Source organism: Lithobates pipiens, unplaced genomic scaffold, assembly GCF_037356315.1.
Source record: "Lithobates pipiens isolate NorthernLeopardFrog02 unplaced genomic scaffold, aLitPip1_a1.2 Scaffold_13, whole genome shotgun sequence".
Taxonomy (NCBI): domain Eukaryota; kingdom Metazoa; phylum Chordata; class Amphibia; order Anura; family Ranidae; genus Lithobates; species Lithobates pipiens.
In genome coordinates, this window is record NW_027507718.1 from 298,861,304 (window position 1) to 298,883,510 (window position 22,207).

The window sequence follows — 22,207 nt, forward strand, 5'->3', positions numbered from 1 at the left end:
TGACAATTATAACATAGAAAGGTAGAAGAATGATAGTAGAAAGAGTCCCATTGGTCTATCAAGTCTGATACTTTTTGTGTGAGTACTGATTAAAGCGGAGGTTCACACAAATATGGAACCTCTGCTTTTCGGAACCCCCCCCCCCCCTCCGGTGTCACATTTGGCACCTTTCAGGGGGGAGGGGGGTGCAGATACCTGTCTAAGACAGGTATTTGCACCCATTTCCAGGCATATACTCCCACGGAAGTCTATGCCTCTTCCCGTCCCGCCACACGGGTTCCTAGGAGATAGCAGGGATCCGTAAGGATGAGCAGCGTGACTCACGCATGTGTAGTAGCGAACCAGGAAGTGAAGCCGCAAGGCTTCATTGCCTGATTCCCCAACCGAAGATGTCGGCGGCAGCATCCGAGAACTGAGGGATGGTTCGATCTTGGGTGCCGACAGTGCTGCAAATTTTCTTTTACTTTCTGACTCAATGACCACACAGAAAGTGAAGCAACCCCACCCAAAAAAAGACAAAGACTACAATAACACCTGGTAATTTTTGATGTAAGACTCCTGGAAATTAATAATAACATGAATATTACTGTAACTTTTTCTGATTAATTAAGCATTCCTACACTAAAGCACTCCTCAAACACATAACCTTCTCTTATCTAAACACTTAACACCTTACGAAGATTAACCTCTATGCTCATATTTAACAACGGACTGGATTAATGTCATAGATATGAAATAAATGGGTCAGGGACCCAAAGGATCATTTTATGCTAAATCGCAGAAGTCAGTGGTGGTATAAAACATTTCTGAAATGAGACAATTTTTAGATAAACTACTCCTAGGTATGTGCCCCTTTTTAGAGACGTGAGCTGTGGAGGTGTCACAAGAAAGGCAGCTTTAGAGAGCCATTTAGGTTAAATGCCATTGGGGCCTTTTGATAAAGAGGTCCAAACCAAATCCTAACATTTTGATTTTGTTCATTTGAAAGAAATTGTCAGCCATTTTCCCAGGTTTTTAAAAAGAAGTGAGCTATGAACTGATGCGCTAGAATTTTTTTTAGAAAAAACACTAAACTAGTACAAAGCAAAACTCACATAACTATACAAACTTAAAAAAAAAAACTCATTGACATACAATATACTTTTACTATACAGTGTAGCAGAAATGTAGATTTAGGGTTGTGAAAATCACAAAATATTGCCTTTACACCTACAGTAATGCCGCGTACACACGACCGGACTTTTCGGCAGATTAGGTCCAAAATAATCAGTCCGCCGGACAATCCGATTGTGTGTGGGCTAATCTGATTTTTTTTGTTTAAAAAATCTGACAGACCTAGAAATAGAACATGTTTCAAATCTGTCTGACAGACTCAATTCCTATCGGGTAAACCGTTCATCTGTATGCTGGTCCGATGGACCAAATACAACACAAGGGAAGCTATTGGCTACTGAACTTCCTTTTTTAGTCCTGTCTTACATCATCACGTTCAAAACTAACGGTCTTTCAAATGGACTTAGTCCATTCATGTGTGGTCAAGTCCGTTCATTCAGAAAGTCCGTCGGAACTCAGACGAAAGTCCGTCGGAAAGACCATCGGACCTAGTCTGCCGGAGATTCCGGTCGTGTGTATGCGGCATAGCAATTCTTGTTGCAAATGTGCTGGTCAAACAAGGAAAAGTTTTTTTTACATTTCATTTTTTGCAAATATTTTTGCCTTAAGATATTCAGAACGTGAAACAATTATTTGAACACAAAACCAGTAACATTGAGCTTTGTCCAAAAATGTACAATATTTGTTATATTTTTGTGCCATAAATAATGTCAAATTTAAATTCACAATGTCTATAGCTGAAATATAAAAGTGCTCTTGCCCAAAATAGAAAAAGTTGTTATTTCAAACCATAAGTAGACGCCTTAAAATTAACAAAGGCCTAAATCTTATACCATTTAATGAACTGACATGATAACACCATGTAGATACCGGTGTGTAGGCTGGGGAGGCACTCTCTCAAAGTTCAGCCAAGCAACTGAAATCCAGAGTTGGGTGGTCAAGAATATGGGTCAGTGTAAGGTCCATTTGTTTTAAAAATTTAGGCTGCTTGAATCCTGGAGGTATAGAGGAATCATTTGGGTACTGATAAATATAAATATTGATGGCATGTGGTGGGTGAGGAGAGCATTTTACAAATTGTCATGAGTCTGTATATTGCACACATTATATACATATAAAACATTTTCAGTACCTTTTTTTCATAAGCTTGTTTCATGTTTCTAAATTGATTGTCCCATTGCTTGTTTACGTCCAGTAACTAAAATATAAAAAACATGTTTTCACAAGAAATATTTTAATTGGTTCAAGCCTTCATTATTATGACATAATGGACTGCAGTGCACAGCAAAAATGCATAAAAAGCAGGGTAGTCTAAGGGGTGTATTTATAAAAATTTGCATAGCAGTTAATTCAGTGAAAATTCATGTACATTTGATCTGTGCAAATGTGGCTTAAAAAAAGCAAATGTTTTTAGGCTACCCCTTATTGCGTCACAGAAGAAGTTCCATTGGATGAAGTGTCAGGCCAGGCAAGGCATGTCTGAGCACCCGTGGAGGGTGCTGGACAAACAAATGTTTCCATTTGAGCCTTTTTTATTGATTTTGTTGTAAGTAGAACCTTTAATAAACTCCTGTGTGCTTTTAAAGAATGTTGCACACTGAGTTTTTCTTCCTCTTCCATATGTACATTGTGTGACCGGACTCTGATGTTCCCTTGATTGGTGATAGCTGTGGGGGATACATCTGTTGAATCCAACTAAGCAGGCTGGATAGCTGATATACCCATAGTGAGGAGTGAAAGCTCACTGATGTGCATATAGACCTTGGGAGGTCTTAAAATCTGGTAAGCAGGTATACTTGTCCTATCTATTCTGTGGGGAGCATCGGGTGTCTTCACTAATTGAATATTTGATCAACACACCTTTCATGTTCACTCCATGGATGTTGACTTGGGATATTTGAACTATTATTTTTTTCTTCTTTCACTTTCATCTTTATTTTAATATAATAGATGGATTTTTTCACTTTATTCAGTGTTTGACAGTGCTACACATTGATTTAGATTTTTTGTTATGAGGTGTACATTTTTGTGAGGGCTGCTGTCTGTCATGGGTCATCTGTGTCACTTATTCATTAATTTATTTATTTTATATGCACATAGCGCAATATCGTTTTGCACACAGTAGGCTATTACCTGCAGTGGACAAATGTTTTTTATTGTTTTAAAACGGAATACACTGCGTTTGACCACTAGATGGCACTAGGTATCATATGAATTTTCATCTCACTCCTACATAGCAATTAAAGACTGAGTTGACAAACAAATCCTTACTTATGGCCAAATTGGTGGGTCGCTATGGTATTTTTCCACAGGTCGGTGAAATGAGATTTGCTACCAATGCTGATTAAAGGAAAGAGATGTGAAAAGCTGATATTTTTTTCTCTGGAAAATGTGGAAAGCGTATGGATCCCCCAAGGTCATGGTCAAATCTGCCACTAACAACATAGACAAGAGGAGGATGAGTGTGAGTATATGAAAATATGATGTAAGAATCCTGTCTGAAAAAAAAAAAGAAGTAAATAAAAAGGAATAACAGAGAACTTTCTCTTCTGTGAAGTCAATTAAATTGAACTAGTATTAATTGACTTATTTTGCTTTCATAATATGAGTATTGACATCAACAGCAGTGAGAACCATTACCTCTGCTCTTTGTTTTTCTAGTTTCTGTATCCTTTCCTTGTAGGCTTCTATTGACATAATGTTTTGATTTCTTGACTGTAAAAAGCACTACAATGTAAAAGAGACCAGATATTCATTTTAGGAAAGATAATGCAAACTCAATATAGTAAAAGGATACATAACATTATTCCTGCCCCCCCCCAAAAAAATGTTCATACGTACATTTGTGATAGTGCTTCTTTCCATGTTAAATATATATAATTAAGCAAATATATTTATCAAACATAAACCAGATCTTTAAACTATAACTAAAGGTAAAACATTTTTTCTTAGTTTTGGAGAGTGTGTAGAAGGATTAGAATTCACATTTTTTATTGCTGACTTATTGAGAAAATTCGCTCTCTCTAATTGCTATGTTTATCATTTGCATCGAAAGAGAAAGTGAAAGAAAATCACACATTTTGGATTGTCACCCAAAAAAAAAAAAAAAGAGGGTAAATCTCCAAATAGGAACACTGGTTCTGGTCACCCCATGTGACAACAAGAGATTCCCTCACTTCAGAGTAATTTCTTCTCACTTCCTGTTGTGACTATTGGGACAGGAAGTAAAGGAAATCTCTACAATAGGACACAGATGGCAAAAATAACATTTAATAGGGGTTATAATCCTCCTTATCTCTATCTGAAATGAGAAAAGTTTGCCTTTAGTTTTACTTTAAGGGTGACTTCACACTTATTCATCTGTATCCTGCCTTTTCCCATCAAATATCAATTTAAAGTGAAGTTCTAGGCTCCAGCATTAAAAAAATAAAGTCAGTAGCTACAAATACTGTAGCTTCTGACATTTAACATTAGTTTCCAGGAATCCATCAGTGTCTTCACCCAATCTGATTTTTCAATCAGCTGTCGGGTGCTGCTGCCACTATCTCCACTAAGATAAGCCGGCAGTGAAGCCTTGTGGGCTCACAACCGGATCCCTACTGCGCATGCGTGAATCACACTGTGCTCTGTGAATGGGCCGGCTATAGGGAAAAGGAGGAGGGAGGCCTAACTTCCAGCTGAGTTTGCCGCAGCCTGTCAAAACCAGGTACCTGCTCCCCTCCAAATACGTGCCAAATGTTGCAGCAGAGAGGGGGAGGAGGCAGACAAGCAGAGCTTCCTCTTTTGGGAGGAGCTCTGCTTTAATGTGCATTGATGCATCAGAAAAGAAAATGATCTTTTTTGAGCCAATGCACATTTTGGTCTGATAATTTTAGAAAATAATTCTTCAGTTCTTTTTCAATTTTGAAAATAAGGCCGTGAAATGCACACAGAAACACAGCCTACCTTGTCAGGGCTATAGTTTTTTTATCATAGCTGTAATGCCCTGCATCCATTCCCTGTACTTTAAATGGCATTGTCAGTATTTATCAGGTACTTTAGGAGAACATAGTGCTTACTGTACAGTCAAGTCCAGTTCTTCCCAACGTTCTTTACCTCCCAACTTTTTGAGATAGGAACGAGGGACACCTATTAGCAAAAGTATGTACACATACGACACACACCCTGCCATGCCCCCTTGAAGGAGACCTATACAAAAAATGATTAGTTAAACCCATAAGTGCTTTTTTTACCATTACCTTTATACTGGCTTTTGAAATTTACAAATGCAGCAATTTAGAAATTGGATGAAAGGTTTAGCACTGGGAAAAAAAAACTTTTTTGAAAGATAAAAAGTGCATTTTATATACAACTATATATTTCATTCCAAAATGAGGGACAAATGAGGAGGAAAAAGGGACAGAGGGACATTGTTTCAAGTCAAGGACAGTCCCTCAAAATCAAGGATAGTTGGGAGCTATGTTTACTATCGCCTTCCAAAAGTAACAGTAGTTCTACAATGTACATCACAGGATCATATCATAGAAAAAAAACACAACCAAGAGATGCACTGGGCTATATAACACTCAGAATAGGTTAAATTGAGTAGACATGGGCTTTGACTTTAGTACAGTGAGTGAATAGTTGTCTAGTCACTTAAGTGAAGCTATTTTTGAGTAATTCCACAAAGGCTGTAGTTATATCATATAACATTATAACAAAAACTACCAAACATTGGCAGAATAAACATCCAAAAAAGTCTTTACATTTGGAAGATGGAGACAAAAAAACACTAGGTACCAGGGAGTATGCGGCATTGCAGGCAGAAGCTAGTTAGACTGCAACATTTTGTCAGAATATAACTATTTTGTATTTTATTTTGGTTGTCATGCTGTTTTTACACATATTTTTTATATATATTTTATTACTTATATAAATCTATGCTGGACAACTAAACTTTTAACATGGGGTGCACACATAAAATTAGATTTTGCAAAGCATTCCACATTTTTAAAAAAGCATGTAGGAACTTCTCCTTTTGAGACTTTGTCTAACTGAAACATCATACAAAACCATAAATAGAAGAAAGGAAGGAAGGGGGAAGAGTCAGGCAGGGTTCACACTTGAGCACGGAGCCTCCCAATTCACCATTTCAGGTTCAATTTCAGTCTGAATTTTTGGCTGAATTCGGACCTGAAATGGACCAGAAGACACACAAGGCTCCTGTGCAATTCGCACCGGAGCCACTCCAGAAATGTGTGACCCAGCACCATCTCCTGACTTGCAAATTGGATGAGGTGAAACCTGCATCAAATTCGCAATAGTGTGAACATTGCCTTACTCTTTAACGGATTCAATTGTATGTATTTTGGTCTTCAGCTGTTCAGTTCTTTAGACAACATAAGCAGTTAAACCACTCCTGGACTCTAAGTGAAACTGGCTCAGCAGGATCCCACAGGAAAATCCAGAGAAGTTGTCTTCAATTTTAAAACAAGAAAGAGGCTGGATAGTGCATTATCGCTAGTTTAAAAATGTATTTAGAAAACATAACATCAGGGTACTCACACATTTTAGGTGCTTCCAGCACACCAATCTATAAAACCATTAAGCATAGGATTCCTCTCCAAACGACTTCCAAACTTGTATGTGTCAACAGCTTGTACAAACAAGCATGCATCCAAGCTCCTCCACTGTCCTGGTTCCTCCCCTACATGTGACGACATAGGGCTAATCACGTGTCTTCCTCATCAGATCCCCCTGAGGAAGACTCGTGATTAGCCCTGTGTCGTCACATGTAGGGGAGGGGCTCAGGTAAGTGTTAAGGGGTGATTGAGGGACTGTTGAACAGAGAAGGTTTTTTGGCTCATGCGGCTTTAAAAGGGAACTTCAGCCTTATTTTAAAGCCTAACTTGTGACCTTAAATAGTTTGTATGAACCAAGGTGGTCCAAATTAGCTATTTACTTCATTAACAGATGTGCCTGCTGGGAGTGTATAAACTGTATGGAGGATCAGCTACATACATTATGCAGCTCTGTGTTCCGGCAGCAAGATGGGGACTTTTGCCCCATAACCAGAAGAACATTGAGTCAGGTTTCTCAGCCATTCACAGGAAGCCTTGTATTTCATTGATGAATACAGGGCTTCCTCTGGCTGAGGTGGAGAGGCAGGCGGTCACAATCTTCACCTCAACTAACCAGAAGAAGCCCTGTATTACTTGATGAAATACAAGGTTTCCTGGTAATGGCTGAGCATTGCTCAGTCCGACTCGATTTAGCATCCTTGAACACATCGCTGAATACATTGCTAAATAGCTGATTCTGTTTATACAGAGCTCCCAGCAGGCACGTCTGTTAGTGACGTAAGTAGTTTGTTTGGACTAGTAAAGTATTTGGATTTACATAGGTGATAAAAGCCTAAAAAAGGCTTATATCAACTATGTTTTCTCTGCTTAGCCCAGGTTCACACTAGTGCAAACGCAGACATTGCATGTGATTCGCACCCTCAACGCAGGTGCCGATCACATGCAATATCTGTGCAATGCGAGTTCAACCATACAGTTGTATGGCTGAACTCGAATTGGATTTGCAGAAAAAAAAGGTGCAGGGTCCATTCTTTCCCAGACTGGATTCGGATCGCATGGGTGTTTTCACAATCCGATTACTGTCCGAATCCACAGTTCACACTGCGATCTGTGAACCGATCTGGGGGTGTCATTAACATTCTATTGACACCCCCAGGGGTTCACAGAAAGCAATGTGAACTACCTGCGGGAGAGATGTGATGCGGGAACTGGCGCTGGAATTGCACTGGTTCCTGCAATGCCCAAGTGTGAACCTAGGCTTAAGGATCTTTTTCTATAACTAATCTATCATAGTTACATAGGGAGTTATTTACTAAAGGAAAATCCACTTTGCACGGCAAGTGCACTGAAAGTTAAACCTCTTAAGGTTAAACCTCTTTTCTTCTAATTTTATTGAGTAGCTACGTGTCTTGTTAAACTCCCTTCCACAAAAAAGTTGTATCCCTATTGTGGGGTCACCAGCACGGTATTTATAAATTGAAATCATATCCCCTCTCAAGTGTCTCTTCTCCAAAAAGAATAAGTTCAGTACTCGCAACCTTTCCTCATAACTAATATCCTCCAGACCCTTTAGGACTGGTGCCCAGAACTGGACAGCATACTCTAGGTGCGGCCGGACCAGAGTCTTGTAGAATGGGAGAATTATCGTTTTATCTCTGGAGTTTATCCCATTTTTCATGCATGCCAATATTCTGTTTGCTTTGTTAGCAGCAGCTTGGCATTGCATGCCTCTACTAGGTTGGGATCTACTAGGGCCCCCAGGTCCCTTTCCATCCTAGATTCCCCCAGAGGTTCTCCCCCCCCCCCAGTGAGTAGATTGCATTCATATTTTTGCCACCCAAATGCATTCTTTTACATTTTTCTACATTAAACCTCATTTGTTCAGATCTTTTTGCAAGGTTTCCACATCCTGCGGAGAAGTTATTGCCCTGCTTAGCTTGGTATCATCCGCAAATACAGAGATTGAACAGTTTACCCCATCCTCCAGGTAATTTATGAACAAAATAAAGTATTGGTACTAGCACAGAACTCTGGTGGACCCCACTACCCACCCCTGACCCTTCTGAGTACTCCCCATTTATCACTACCCTCTGAACTTGCCCTTGTAGACAGTTTTCAAACCATGTACTCATCCTATGGTCCATGCCAATGGACCTTATTTGTACAGTAAACGTTTATGGGGAGCTGTGTCAAATGCTTTTGACAAATTCAGATACACCATATCTACGGGCCTTCCTTTATCTAGATAGCAACTCACCTCCTCATAGAAGGTTAATAGATTCGTTTGGTGAGAACGATTCTTCGTGAATCCATGCTGATTACTACTAATGATACTGTTTTCATTACTAAAATCTTGTATATAGTCCCTTATCATCCAATCCTAGAGCTTGCATACTATTGATGTTAGGCTAACTGGTTTGTAATTCCTAGGTATGTTTGACCCTTTTTAAATACTGGTGCTACATTGGCTTTTCGCCAATCAGCTGGTACCACTCCAGTCAGTAGACTGTCAGTAAAAAATTAGGAAGACTTATGTTTGAAATTCCATAGAAGTCACAGTTAAAAAAGAAAGCTATATAATGCTGTGTCTAATTTATAAGAAAGATATGTTAACCTTGACCTTATGTAATATTACATGTGTATTTTAGCATGCCACATATTTGCTGATATCTAGACTGAAAATGTTTTATATGTTTTTAAATTTAAAAAAAGAAAAAAAATGTAGCTCCTAAAAAACATTTATTTTACAAGTTACACTAAAACATTACAAAAGATGAAAGCCTGCAAACAAATTAGCTGCTAAGCTTTGTTGCTAGCAAAAGCACATTCATCACATATTAATTCTTATGGCAACCACCTACAAAATAGAAAGTAAACTACAGAGTATCAAATAGAAGTATTGAAAGTATAAGACAGGAGAGATAATTAAAAATTCATGGAGCACTTAGTTCCATCCTGTTCTGTAGGTACCTGCCAGTGCAGTGGATGTTTACTAGCAGCCAACATAATAGGCCTCACAACCCTGCCAACATTGATTAATCAGTTACTAATTTGAGTCAACAATCTTTGCTGGTAGGACAATCATATCTATCAGCTGCTGGTAAATTTCCACTGCATTGGCCCTGCCTGCAGCCAGAAATGAATGCTGGCATAGCTTAGTGATCTATCTGCCAATGCAGTGGATGTTCATTTACATCCAGCAAATCAATCACACAGCCTGGCCTGCACTGAATATTCCTTTTATATTTAACATTCCTTTACTATTTTTAGTTTGAGGGAAAGTTTACAACCAGCCAGAAAATAAATGACATAGCCTAGTTGGTGCTGACTGTCAGTGGTAGTATACACTCCCCATTAATTAACAACAGTAATGGATCAGTCAGCACTGGATTGGCTGTGAATGGACAGACATCAGAATATACAGTAACTGAGAATCTTGAAGAGGGGGTGGTGGCTTGTGCTGTAGTTCTGTGCTGTAGCTCCCCTCATAGGAAGACCCATGAAATGGGCTTCTGCCTGGGGGAATGGAGCTACAACCAACTGAACAGAAATTAAATGTGCTTTTAATGCACAATGAAGCTACAAATCAGAACAAAACCAACTGATACATGCACTTGGTCCCCTGGCAGATTCTAGAGAGATTTTTGTGGTTGTGGCCATACTTTAATAAAAACTAAGCAGCAGCATAAACCCTTTCATAATTTACGAATAATAAAATAAAATAAAATAAATGCTTTAATTCTTTTTAATACATTGCTAAAAATAATGTGACTTGAGTTATGTAAGTTTTTTTACTTCTGTACTTGTTTAAAACCACAATGTCCTTAGAAATATGTGAATCTAATTGTAGATATCATTGGAATACAGTACATACCTAATATAGTAAATTTGGAATTTGGCTGCAGTAGATGAGTGCCATCATCCCTAATAATGGAAATGGAGAAATCCCCCAAGGGGTGGGACTATAGCGGCACTGGTAGATTAAAGTCAAAGAGGTAGTAAGAATTATAAAAATAACTAATTTTATTACCAACTGTACAAAGACAGATAGTAGTACATCAGCAATATACTTGTGATAACATACACCCTAATGATTGAACAAGAAAAAAATTTACACACACACACACACACACACACACACACACACATATATATATTTATGGTATGGAGCCCTCTGACCGATACGGTTAAGGATGACAAACAAGGTTAACATAAACTCGCTTACTTGAAATGGACCTGAAAGTGTGCCCTGGTCTAACGTACGGTATACCAAAATAAGGGGGCATACCTTAGATAGAAAGTGGGTGATAAATGAAATGAATATGAATGGGGAGAAAAGAGTACTCTCATGAGGAGTATGATGCTTGAGAAATGCCCTGAAAAGGGGGATGGGTGGGTGGGTATCGCGCACCGGAACCGACGAGGAGGACAGGCGAATGGCTGGTTATATATTCCACCGGGCTCCTCCCATAATTTCAGGCCAGCATACTGGCCTTTCTATTTATGGTATGGAGCCCTCTGACCGATACGGTTAAGGATGACAAACAAGGTTAACATAAACTCGCTTACTTGAAATGGACCTGAAAGTGTGCCCTGGTCTAACGTACGGTATACCAAAATAAGGGGGCAAAATCATTCAGGTAGGGGTTGTATTTTATTGATCCAAGTTTGTTACTGGGTGCGCTCGACAAAGGCCTGGGTCATCTCCGCTTGCGGATTGGGTATGTAGCGGGCGAAACAGGTGGACCTCCATCTGCCCCACTTCTTGATAATGTGAGTAGGACAGAGGTGAAGGACACCCGGGAGTATCCTGACACGTTGCACCGGGCAGCGTTCAGAGGTTTAGTGAGAAATGGCAGAAGAGGACTAACTCCTGGTTGATCAGCCAAAAGGGGCCGACAGGCGCGTGAAAATGGCGACCGGGTACCGACGGTTGTTGGACTTATAGCGGTGTATGTCCGAACCCGAGCCAAGCTGCTGCGTCTTGGAGACTGCTAAGTGTAAGGCGAAATGGTCTTTGTATCGGACCAGGAGGTGCTGGTACAGCATGCGTGCCGTGAGGCTACAACAAGTAAACTTGCTTGGCCGTAAGAAGCCGGGGAAGGCGAGGTGTATGGCTGCTTGTAAATGACACCAACGTGGAGACCGAAAAGGTGAAGTAGCCAGGAAGTCTGACGTATTTCTAAACGTCTCCTGTGATAGGCGGTCGTTTTGGTGCCGGTCATCGGCTGGCGCTTCCTGGATACCGCGCGTAACAGCCCGAACGGCGTGGTAAAATAGGAAGGGTACGGTAGGGTCCTGGAGGGACGTAAGATGTTGTACACCGGTCATGTATAGCCGGATCGTATTAAAGGATGACGCCAACTGCGAGTGACAGTAGGAAATGAAGGCTGTGATTTGCTTGACACGGGACGTCTCTGTACTGTGACACGTGACGAAGTTGGTTAAAGGCCCTCCAGGCTGATTGATAGGCCTTGAGGGTATTGCGGGAAAGGGAGTGATCAAACGAGTTGGGTAGCCGCTAGGAGGTGAGGGGCTAACCCAGGGTCAGTTGAGACCAGTCCGGGATAGCTGCTGATGTTGGTCCGGCTCCGGGTACCTGAATGAAAACGCGACAAGGTTAAAGCGGGAGAGGGCGTCCGCTGCCTGATTGAACTTACCGGGGATAAAGGAAGAATGGATGTTGAACTGAAACAACAACAAGAGCTGGACCAGTTGACGTAGGAAGTACATACCACCAGAGAGGGCGCCTTGGCGCAGCCAGGAATTGCCAGTAACTGGGGAGGCCAGGGAGCTGCGAGCCAGAGGTGGCCAAAAAATCAGCGGCAAGCCCGTGGAGGCCGCTGCGTCAGTCATCACCTGGGGAGAAAAGGGAAGACGCGAAGGGAATGAACAGAGAGACGTCACTCCCAGACGATAGGAATTCCTCCCGCATAGCAAGGACTGCTATTGCCGCGGGGACCCGGCTGAGGACTTGCTCCGGATCCTGTGAGAGAGACAGTAAGACCAATCGGCGTGACACAGAGGCGCGACCCCTGAGGGATGACGTGCATAGGGACGCTCGGCATGCCGTGAAGGGACTGTAGGTGTCTTTTGGATGACTAAACTGGGGAATATGCGAGGGTATTATATGTCCGTAAAGATGGCAGTTGTAATGGGCGAGCATTGGCCGAAGATTATGGGCTGATGCCTCTGGACGCATCGTAGTGGGGATCTTGCTGTATGGGCTGTAACAACAGATGGTTCTCCGAGCATTGTAAGAATAAGAAATGTTGAACGCTGGCTAGAAATAGCCTGGGCGTGCTACGGAAGAAGCCAGTCGCGTGTGACAACATGATCCTGGTGCGGACGGAGGTTGAACTCAACTGTCCCAAGGAAGAGACAGCCGGACAGGCGACAGTGAGTGGCTTGTAAGAAAGGCCACAGGAGACGAGTGGCCAATTAAGTGCTGCTGAAAATGAGGTGTAGCCAGTTAGCGTACCACTGAGAACGTGCTTGCAACAAACGATTGCAAGAAGTTATGCTAAGTCGCGAGCCTTGACATGACTAAAGGTTGTGTTTGTACGTGTGCTTGCGACAATTGCCCGGGAGTTTGTCGGAGGAGATGTGTACGTGGTGACTGCGAGCAATTCGCGTTCCGCATGTGCACTGCGAAGACTGCGGAGTTATGCTTGCATGTATGTTAGGACGCGTGCTTGCGACGGTTGCAAGATGTTACTCAGTATGCGTGCTTACCATGATTGCAAGATGTTATGCTAGGACGCGTACTTGCGACGGTTGCAAGATGTTACCCAGGATGCGTGCTTGCCATGATTTGCAAGATGTTATGCTAGGACGCGTGCCTGCAGCGATTGCAAGGATTTACAGTAGGCTTCGTGGGTAGCCAGGCCGGAAAAGACAGAAGTCCATCCGGTCCAACCACAATTGAAATAATAAGGTATCACACCACCCGACACCCCAATTCTACGCCCGCAGCTGATCCAGAGGAAGGCAAAAAACCCCAACAGAGCATGGCCAATTTGCTACAGTAGGGGAAAAAATTCCTTCCTGACCCCTCGAGAGGCAATCGGATTTTCCCTGGATCAACTATGCCTATAAGTATAAGTACCCTGTAATACAACGAACATTTAGGAAGGTATCCAGGCTTCCCCCAAAGCAACCTATTGAGCAGGCAGAAGTGCCTGCCAGCAATGATTGCCATAAGTTGAGCCCGGACATCAGCTTGCAATGATCGCAAGAGGCTTATGCTTGAATGCGTGCTTGTCATGACTGCAAGAGGTCTACGCTCGAATGCGTGCTTGCAACGATCGCTAGAGGTGTATGCTCGAATGCGTGCTTGCGACGATTGAAAAAGGTCTATGCTCGAATGCGTGCTTGCAACGATTGCAAGAGGTTTATGCTCGAAAGCGTGCTTGCAACGATAGCAAGAGGTTTGTGCTCGAATGCGTGCTTGCAACGACCGCAAGAGGTTTATGCTCGAATGCGTGCTTGCAACGACTGCAAGAGCTCTATGCACGAACGCGTGCTTGTAATGAGTGCAAGAGGTCTAGGCTCGAATGCGTGCTTGCGACGACTGCAAGAGGTCTATGCTCGAATGCGTGCTTGTAACGAGTGCAAGAGGTCTAGGCTCGAATGCGTGCTTGCGACGACTGCCAGAGGTCTCTGCTCGTATGCGTGCTGGTACAACGATTGCGATTAGTCTATCTCTGGATGCGTGCTTGCAACGACTGCAAGAAGTCTGTGCTTGGATGTGTATTTACGACGATTGCAGGAAGTCTGCGCTTGAATGTGGAGAAAAACAACGCAACACGCCTAAACGAAGCTGTTTTCCTTTTGAGGCAACTTTATAATGAAATGAGGCCGAGGAGCAAGGCCCCCCTGGTAGGCATCCAGACCGCATGTGATAGTGAGATGAGAGAAGCTGCCATGACAGAGATCCGGATCGCCATGCCACAACTTTGCGACTGAGCACGAAACGGATTCTGGAGCATGTACTGAAATGAGGCCGTTCCTGGGGCACGCCGAGACGAATTTGGTACACCGAAGTGACTATTCGTACCGGAACGTGATAAGGTGAAATGAAATGAAAACCCATGACAAAGACAAGAATCAGAGGACGAGGCCCTTGAACCAAACGGATGAATCCTGTCCTTGGAGCATGTACTGAAATGAGGCCATTCCTGGGGCACGCCGGGATGAATTTGGTACACAGATGTGACTATTCGTACCGGAACGTGATAGGTGAAATGAAATGAAACCCATGACAAAGACAAGAATCGGAGGACGAGCCCTTGAACCAAACAGATGAGTCCTGTCCTTGGAGCATGTACTGAAATGAGGCGTAACAGCTGGGCGCACCGGAACGAATCGGTGCATAAATAAATGCGACAGGATTCGAATCGGAGCGTAATAAGTGACCGAAATGATATGCCATGACAGAGATAAGATTCAACGACTGGACTGATGGTTACAACAAAGAATCCGACTCTGGAGCATGTACTGAAATGAGGCGTAGCAGCTGGGCACACCAGAACAAATCGGTGCATAAAAGAATGCGACAGGATTCGAATTGGAGCGTAATAAGTGACAGAAATGATATCCCATGACAGAGACAAGATTCAACGCCTGGACTGATGGTAACAATAAAGAATCCGTCTCTGGAGCATGTACTGAAATGAGGCGTAGCAGCTGGGCACACCAGAACGAATTGGTGCATAAAGAATGCGACAGGATTCGAACTGGAGTGTAATAAGTGACAGAAATGATATCCCATGACAGAGACAGGATTCAACGACTGGACTGTAGGTTACAAAGAATCCGTCTCTGGAGCATGTACCGAAATGAGGCGTAGCAGCTGGGCACACCAAGACGAATCGGTGCATAAGAGAATGCGACAGGATTCGATTTGGAGCGTAATAAGTGACAGAAATGATATGCCATGACAAAGACAAAAAATCAGGGATCATGCGTGAACCTGCGAGTGATTCAGTCTCTGGAGCATGTACAGAAATGAGGCCAAACCCTGGGGGCACTCCAAAGCGAATCGGTGCACCAGAGGTGCAACAGGATTCGCGCCGGAGCGCGACTAGTGACAGAAATGATTCGAAATGGAAGAAATGACTGGGAGTGAAATGAATTGGAATGAGATCGAATGAAATACATAACATAACTGCATGAATGAAGGGATTTTCGAATTGAAGCAGGGCAAGCGAAACGTGCGGACTGCTTGCCTTGTCGTAACAAGCAGTTGGCTGTGAGTCGAACGATTCGACCGATACTAATAGAAATGCTCGGGCAGTCGAACGGTTTCGAATGCCGTACCTGCGAATGAATCGCCTGACGTGGCGTAATCGAACGTGTCGAAAAAGTGATAACGACTGCATCGAAAGTAGAAAACAGCGACATGCGTACGAGGGCCACAGAAAACATTCGATTTGAAAGCAGCGAGCGGCTCGTGAGTACAGGGAATGTTGACGGTACATCGAATACATGAATTGAAAAAGGGGGTGCCGAAGCCCTACCTGCGACAGCCAGCCCGACGTGCAACGACAAATTCGATGGGTACGGCGACACTCCGACGGCGAAACCGACGGACGCTGCTGAACGAGAAGACGAGCTGTCAAGACGGGGACGAAAAATGCGGGAACTGACGAACGGGCTCACTGCGTCTGGTCTGAATGGCCGGCGCTTGATACCTGACGTATCGGGTATCGCGCACCGGAACCGACGAGGAGGACAGGCGAATGGCTGGTTATATATTCCACCGGGCTCCTCCCATAATTTCAGGCCAGCATACTGGCCTTTCTATATATATATATATTACTAATAATGGAAATGGAGAAATCCCTCAAGAGGTTAAACCAGTTAAAGTGGTTGTAAACCCTCCCCCACAACTTTGTCCCTTATGAACACTGCTTGTAGATATCTCCTTACTTGCTTAGTATTGTTGTAATCCTTGTTGTTCTGTAGAATGAAGTCACTGAGCATGCCCAGCTCTCCCCTGATTTATGGCACACTCTCTGTCTTATCTATCTGTTATCAGGACTTCCTAGGCACACCACTGAACTCTGCTAATCACTCAGAGCTTCCTCCTACACACCATGTGACATCACATACAGTCTAAACTTGGCCATTACTGCAGTCTTATCAGCTGAAGCTGATAAGTCTGACAAAGACAAACATTAGACATCGGCTCAAGTAAATACTATGAAATAAACAAGTAAGCTATGAACAGGGAAGCAGGGTTGCCATAGAAACGTTGGATTGAGAAGGATGCTTGGTTAACAGTACAGGAAGTGCTCAATGTAAGGGCGGAAATACCCCACTGTGGACTCAGAAAACAATACTTAAGATGGCGCTGCCTAACCCCTGGAAACAAGTTTTTTAATGTTTCTTTAAACAGTAAGTAATATGCGATTTGGGCTGGATTACAGTGGCTATACTTATAATGATAATTACTGATAATTACTTATTATAATGGACTAAATGAAAAGAAGCATCAGAGTGAGAGAGTTTACTTCCTCTTTAAGGTAACATTATTTAAAAACCTAAGATAAAAGTTAATAAAAGTTAAAAGGTATATTTCTTTATCCCATATCAAGGAGCATGGGATTCAGTTACATAGTTACATAGTAGATAAGGTTGAAAAAAGACACAAGTCCATCAAGTCCAACCTATGTTAACCTGAGGCAATTGGGTTTGGTTTTACAGTTGCCTATATGAGGCTTTGGCAAAGCCAAACAAGGCGATTGACCAGCTAGGTATAACATTTGCAAGGGGATTTGCACCAGAACTTAGTGAAAATGGGGATTTTTTTTTTTTTTTTTTACTTTGTAAAGAATATCCAAATCACATGCAAAGAAAATAAAAAAGCATTTTTGTTTGCACATGATTAGATGATAGAAGTCAGCAGAGCTTTTCCTCATTCACTAAGCTTGTGGTAAATTCCTGTGCAAAATGCAACTTCCTTGCAAAGTGAACAGCCTATTTACCATCAGTAAATCAACCCCATATAGCCTAAATAATGCCAACAGACAATCAGAAAAAGGCACATGTAGTAAGTCGTGATGTCAAAATGACCTCATTGCTCCTCTCTCACCAAAAGTTAACCCGTTTGGTGTAGAAGAGGAGAGGGAGAAGCTATGAGGTCATTATAACATCAATGCTCTGTACATGTGTACAATTTAGGCTCTATGACTGATGTTAGCGTGTCAGTCTGCCTTGAAAAAGGGATCATCAAAGGCCCTGAATCACCAGCCTGTGATGCCTGTTGCTTTATGTGCATGATGACCAACACTATCACTAAATTAAGGTTTGCTGGTGACTGAAGATCCTTATTTTCCTTTCATTGCACGATGGTGCCATCCACCAATCTACTACAGCACCCTGCATGAACAGTGGGCATTTACACACACACACACACACACACACACACACACACATATATATATATATATATATATATATATATATATATATATATTACTAATAATGGAAATGGAGAAATCCCTCAAGAGGTGTACAGTTTGCAATAGAATCTGATATTTTTATATTTCTTACTACCTCTTTGACTTTAATCTACCAGTGCCGCTGACATAGCACTGCGTTCCGGTGGGCGGAGCTATGACGTAGGAGACAGGCGCCCATCCGAGCGTCCGTCCGAGCCTCCCGATGCCTTCGCTCTTCCTCCCCCGCCACGCACCTCTCCACAGCCCCAAAGCCTGAACCGCACGCTCATGCTTCCGGGACGCTATACTGGTTCGGGCTGATTCCCCGGTCTTGCGGGCCCCAGGGAACGAGAGACGGATCTGCCAAATCCAACTACAGACTCAGCTGCAGCCCACGCTACTGGAGCGGCTGCCCAGGAGCACAGCGGCGGAGCACCGTAAGACGCCGATATATGGCGGGACGGGACCTGGACGGTTTACCCTGAAGGGAGGAGTGGATCCCCGCTAGGAGATATTGGAGCATAGGGAGAGGCTGTCACAAGTCCCCACAGACACGCGGCAGAGCGGTAAGACAAGCAGTGGGACGGGGATACGGGAGAGTTTCTGTTGGAAGTCTCTGCTGGTCTGGTGAGAGGCAAGGATATAGACACTATACTAGATAAGGGGATATACCCCTAGGTAAACTGGAGCCTTCCCCATTGCCTCTCTTTTCCTGTCTAAGGAAAAAAAAAAAAATTTTGGTCTGACAGAATTTCACATGGAATGACTGTTTGAACTGGCTCTTAATTGTATTGCTACCTGGGGAGAGAAAAGGAAAAGGTATCGATATCTAAAGAGGGTTTTCTCTGCTAACCCCTACCCCCCTGGCTTAAAGGGACAGTTGTTTATGTATACATCCAGTAATATAAAATCTACAGGAGGAATGCCGGGATGCTAGGAACAACAGCTGCTGGAGGAATTTAAATGCAGCTCTAACAGCCCCGGCTGCTGACAAAAGGATTCATACCCCCCTGAGTTCTTTTTTTGGAGATTGACTGGGAAATATATTCTATGGTCTCGAGAATGTATGATAGGGACATATCCAATAGTCCCTGTTAATTAATAGCGCTTATCCAATACAGAAAAGTGGAAGTGGAAGTAGCGGAACAGTTAAGAAAAAAAAAAGAAGAGAAAAAATCTTGTTTTCCATCAGACGGCCGTCTTGAGGGAAAGAAAAGAAAAGAAAAATATTTTTTTTTTTTTTTTTTTTTTGTGGTCACTTGGAACTGAACAAACACCTGAGACATTAGGATAGAGGGCTTACCGGTTATTGAGCAATAGCCCCCTCCCCTCCCTGTGTTTTTTCCTTTTTTTTTTTTTTTTTTTTTTTTTTTTTTTTTGTGTGTGGACATTCTGGTGGATGAGATTTGATTGGTATTGATCACCAGTCAAACGAATGTAATAACACAGTGGTTGATGTTTTTGGGGTTAGGGGGGCCTTCTGAAGGAGAGCTATATAAGGCGGCCATAAAGATTCATATTGATATCTTGATATAGAGGGAAGGGAGTGAAGCTTTGATAGCTCCGCTAGGATGAGAGGGAAAGCAGCCAAGACAAATAAACAAACAACTCCTGCTGCAAGCCCAGTCGGAATTCAAAAATATATGGCCGCCAACACCAGTATAAGGGCAGGTGAAGAGACTGGTAGCCCCAGGATGGAAAAACTGCTCCGCTCGGGCCCAAGTAGGCAGAAGGGAGAAGATAGCAGAGGGACAAAAACCTCGGTTATTAAGCCAACTGAAAAAAAAAATAGTGCAAACTCACAAAGTGGCGATATTAGTCAGAATGAAGTTCAAGGAAGTGAGGGGTCAGAACATCTGAGGGCAGGAGAAAGGAGTCTGGACAGACACGGAGAAACCCCCCAGTCCCCACAGATCAGGGAGATGCTATCAGAGATGTTCATGAGAATGGAGATCTCTTTAAGGGCAGACATCGCAACTATAAGAGAGGATATAGGCCTGGTCTTGGGGAGAGTAGAGGAGGCGGAAAACAAAATAGAGGCCCAGGAACATAGAATAGATGGAATCTTAGAACAGGTATCAGCTCTCCGTAGGGGAAATAGAATAATTAGATATAAATTAGAAGATCAGGAGAATAGAAGCAGAAGAAAGAACCTAAGAATAAAAGGTCTCCCTGAGACAAATAGCGCATCTACCCTTGGAGAGATAGCTCAACAGATTTTTAACCCCCTATTAGACAGAGAAGTCACAGCCCCATTAAAGTTAGATAGAATACACAGGATGACACGTCCTTTTGGAATTAGATCAGAAACCCCCCGTGATGTCATAGCAAGATTTCACCACGTAGCGGAAAAAATGCAGGTAATGAGAAAAATTAGAACACAGCCAGGGGTGACCTACGGGGACGTGGAATTGCAGATCTATTCCGACTTAGCAGGAGAGACGCTTGGAAGAAGGAGAAGACTGAAACCATTAACGGAACTACTGAGAGCAGCCGATATCCCATATCAATGGGGATTCCCGGCATGTCTCATAGGGAAAAAAGACGGACGATCTGCGGTTCTACGTTTCCCGGAGGATCTCCGAGAGTTCTGTGAACAGTTAGGAATACACCCTACCCCACAGATAGAATGGGACAGTGAAGAGGATCTAGAAGGAGCAGGGAGTATGACCCAAAGAAATAAGAGACAGGACAGACCGAGTGATTGGAGACGAAAGAATCCAATTATCTGAAGCTGAGATGAATTAGGAAGGGGGCCTAAAAGGGGAGGTGGGGGGGAGGAGAGGGAGGGGGTTGGGGGGACTCGGACGGACATGGGGCTGAACCCCAGGGATACTATGGGGGAGAGGAGACCACTGTTATTGGCCTTCCAGCCCCATAGGTTTAACAAGAAAAGGGGAGTCCTACCCAGTCCTACGGGACGTTTTGTTATAGGACAGGGGGGGGGTGGGGGGGGGGAGGGAGGTTTTGGCTATGTGGGGTTTTTTTATGGGCTCTCACTCGGTCCCCCTATAGGGGCAGTAGGTATGGTCTCCAACGGGTTCACTAGAGGCTCCAACAAAAGAGGGGAAACCCTCACTAGAAGAGAGGTATGGGGATAGTTAACGTTATTACTTATAATGTAAGGGGCTTAAACACAAAAAGGAAAAGATACAGAATAAATGATGAGTTACAGCACATGGAAGCAAATATAGTATGTCTCCAGGAGACGCATATAACTTGCACCTCTGGGGTTAGAATGAATTCGAATGAGTTTCCGTTATGGATTTATGGGGATTCCCCATCCTCATACTCCAGAGGGGTTGCAATAGGTTTTAGTAAAACAATGAGGTTTAATCTAGAGGAGCGACTGGTGGACCCGGAGGGACGATACCTGTGTCTAAAGGGAATGTTGTTTAACCTTAAATGTACAATCGTAAATATTTATGCCCCAAATGAGAATGTGGAAGTTTTTCTAAGGAAAACATTGAATAAAATAGAGGATTTCAAAGAGGGAAAATTAATCCTTGCTGGAGATTTTAACTGGTGCATAAACCCAAAAATTGATACCTCAACGGGAGGTCCCAGGACATCGGTACATAAGCAGAAAAAGTTTTTAAGGGCCCTGGCTCTATATCAGCTACAGGATACCTGGAGAGCACTTCACCCAAAGGATAGGGACTACACATGCTTCTCCTCGGTCCATGGTTCCTTCTCTCGAATAGATTATATTTTTCTGGAACACTCATTCCTGAAAGCACTAAAGAAGGCGGAAATAAAAAGTAGAACTGTGTCAGATCATGCGCCAGTTATGATTAAGCTGGAGATAGGGGAGGATCATGGACCGAGGGGAATTTGGAGATTGAATGAATCTCTGTTACAGGATAAGGACTCTGTAAGTAGGGTGGAGAGGGAGATGGAACAATTTTTTAGATTAAACGATACACCTGATATCTCCAGCCCCATATTGTGGGAAACGCACAAAGTGGTAATTAGAGGGGTCTTTATAGGGATCGGAGCGGGGAAAAAGAGAGAGAGAGAAAGGAGGAAAACCCTACTGTATGAAGAAATCCAGAGGCTGGAGATGGGTAGTAGACCAAGGGGACT

The 22,207-nt window shown here is 42.9% G+C and overlaps 1 protein-coding gene across 3 annotated transcripts in view; it reads right to left on the minus strand.

Moving 5' to 3' along the window:
* Positions 1-22,207, minus strand: part of TNIP3 (TNFAIP3 interacting protein 3) — an 80,953-nt gene that overhangs the window by 26,817 nt on the left and 31,929 nt on the right. For all 3 annotated transcript variants that reach the window (XM_077478571.1, XM_077478570.1, XM_077478569.1), the window contains exons 4-5: positions 3,754-3,840; positions 2,246-2,311 (exon numbers count right to left, since the gene is read on the minus strand). In XM_077478571.1, the coding sequence (XP_077334697.1) occupies positions 2,246-2,311; positions 3,754-3,840 (153 nt within the window). The remainder of the gene's footprint in view (positions 1-2,245; positions 2,312-3,753; positions 3,841-22,207) is intronic.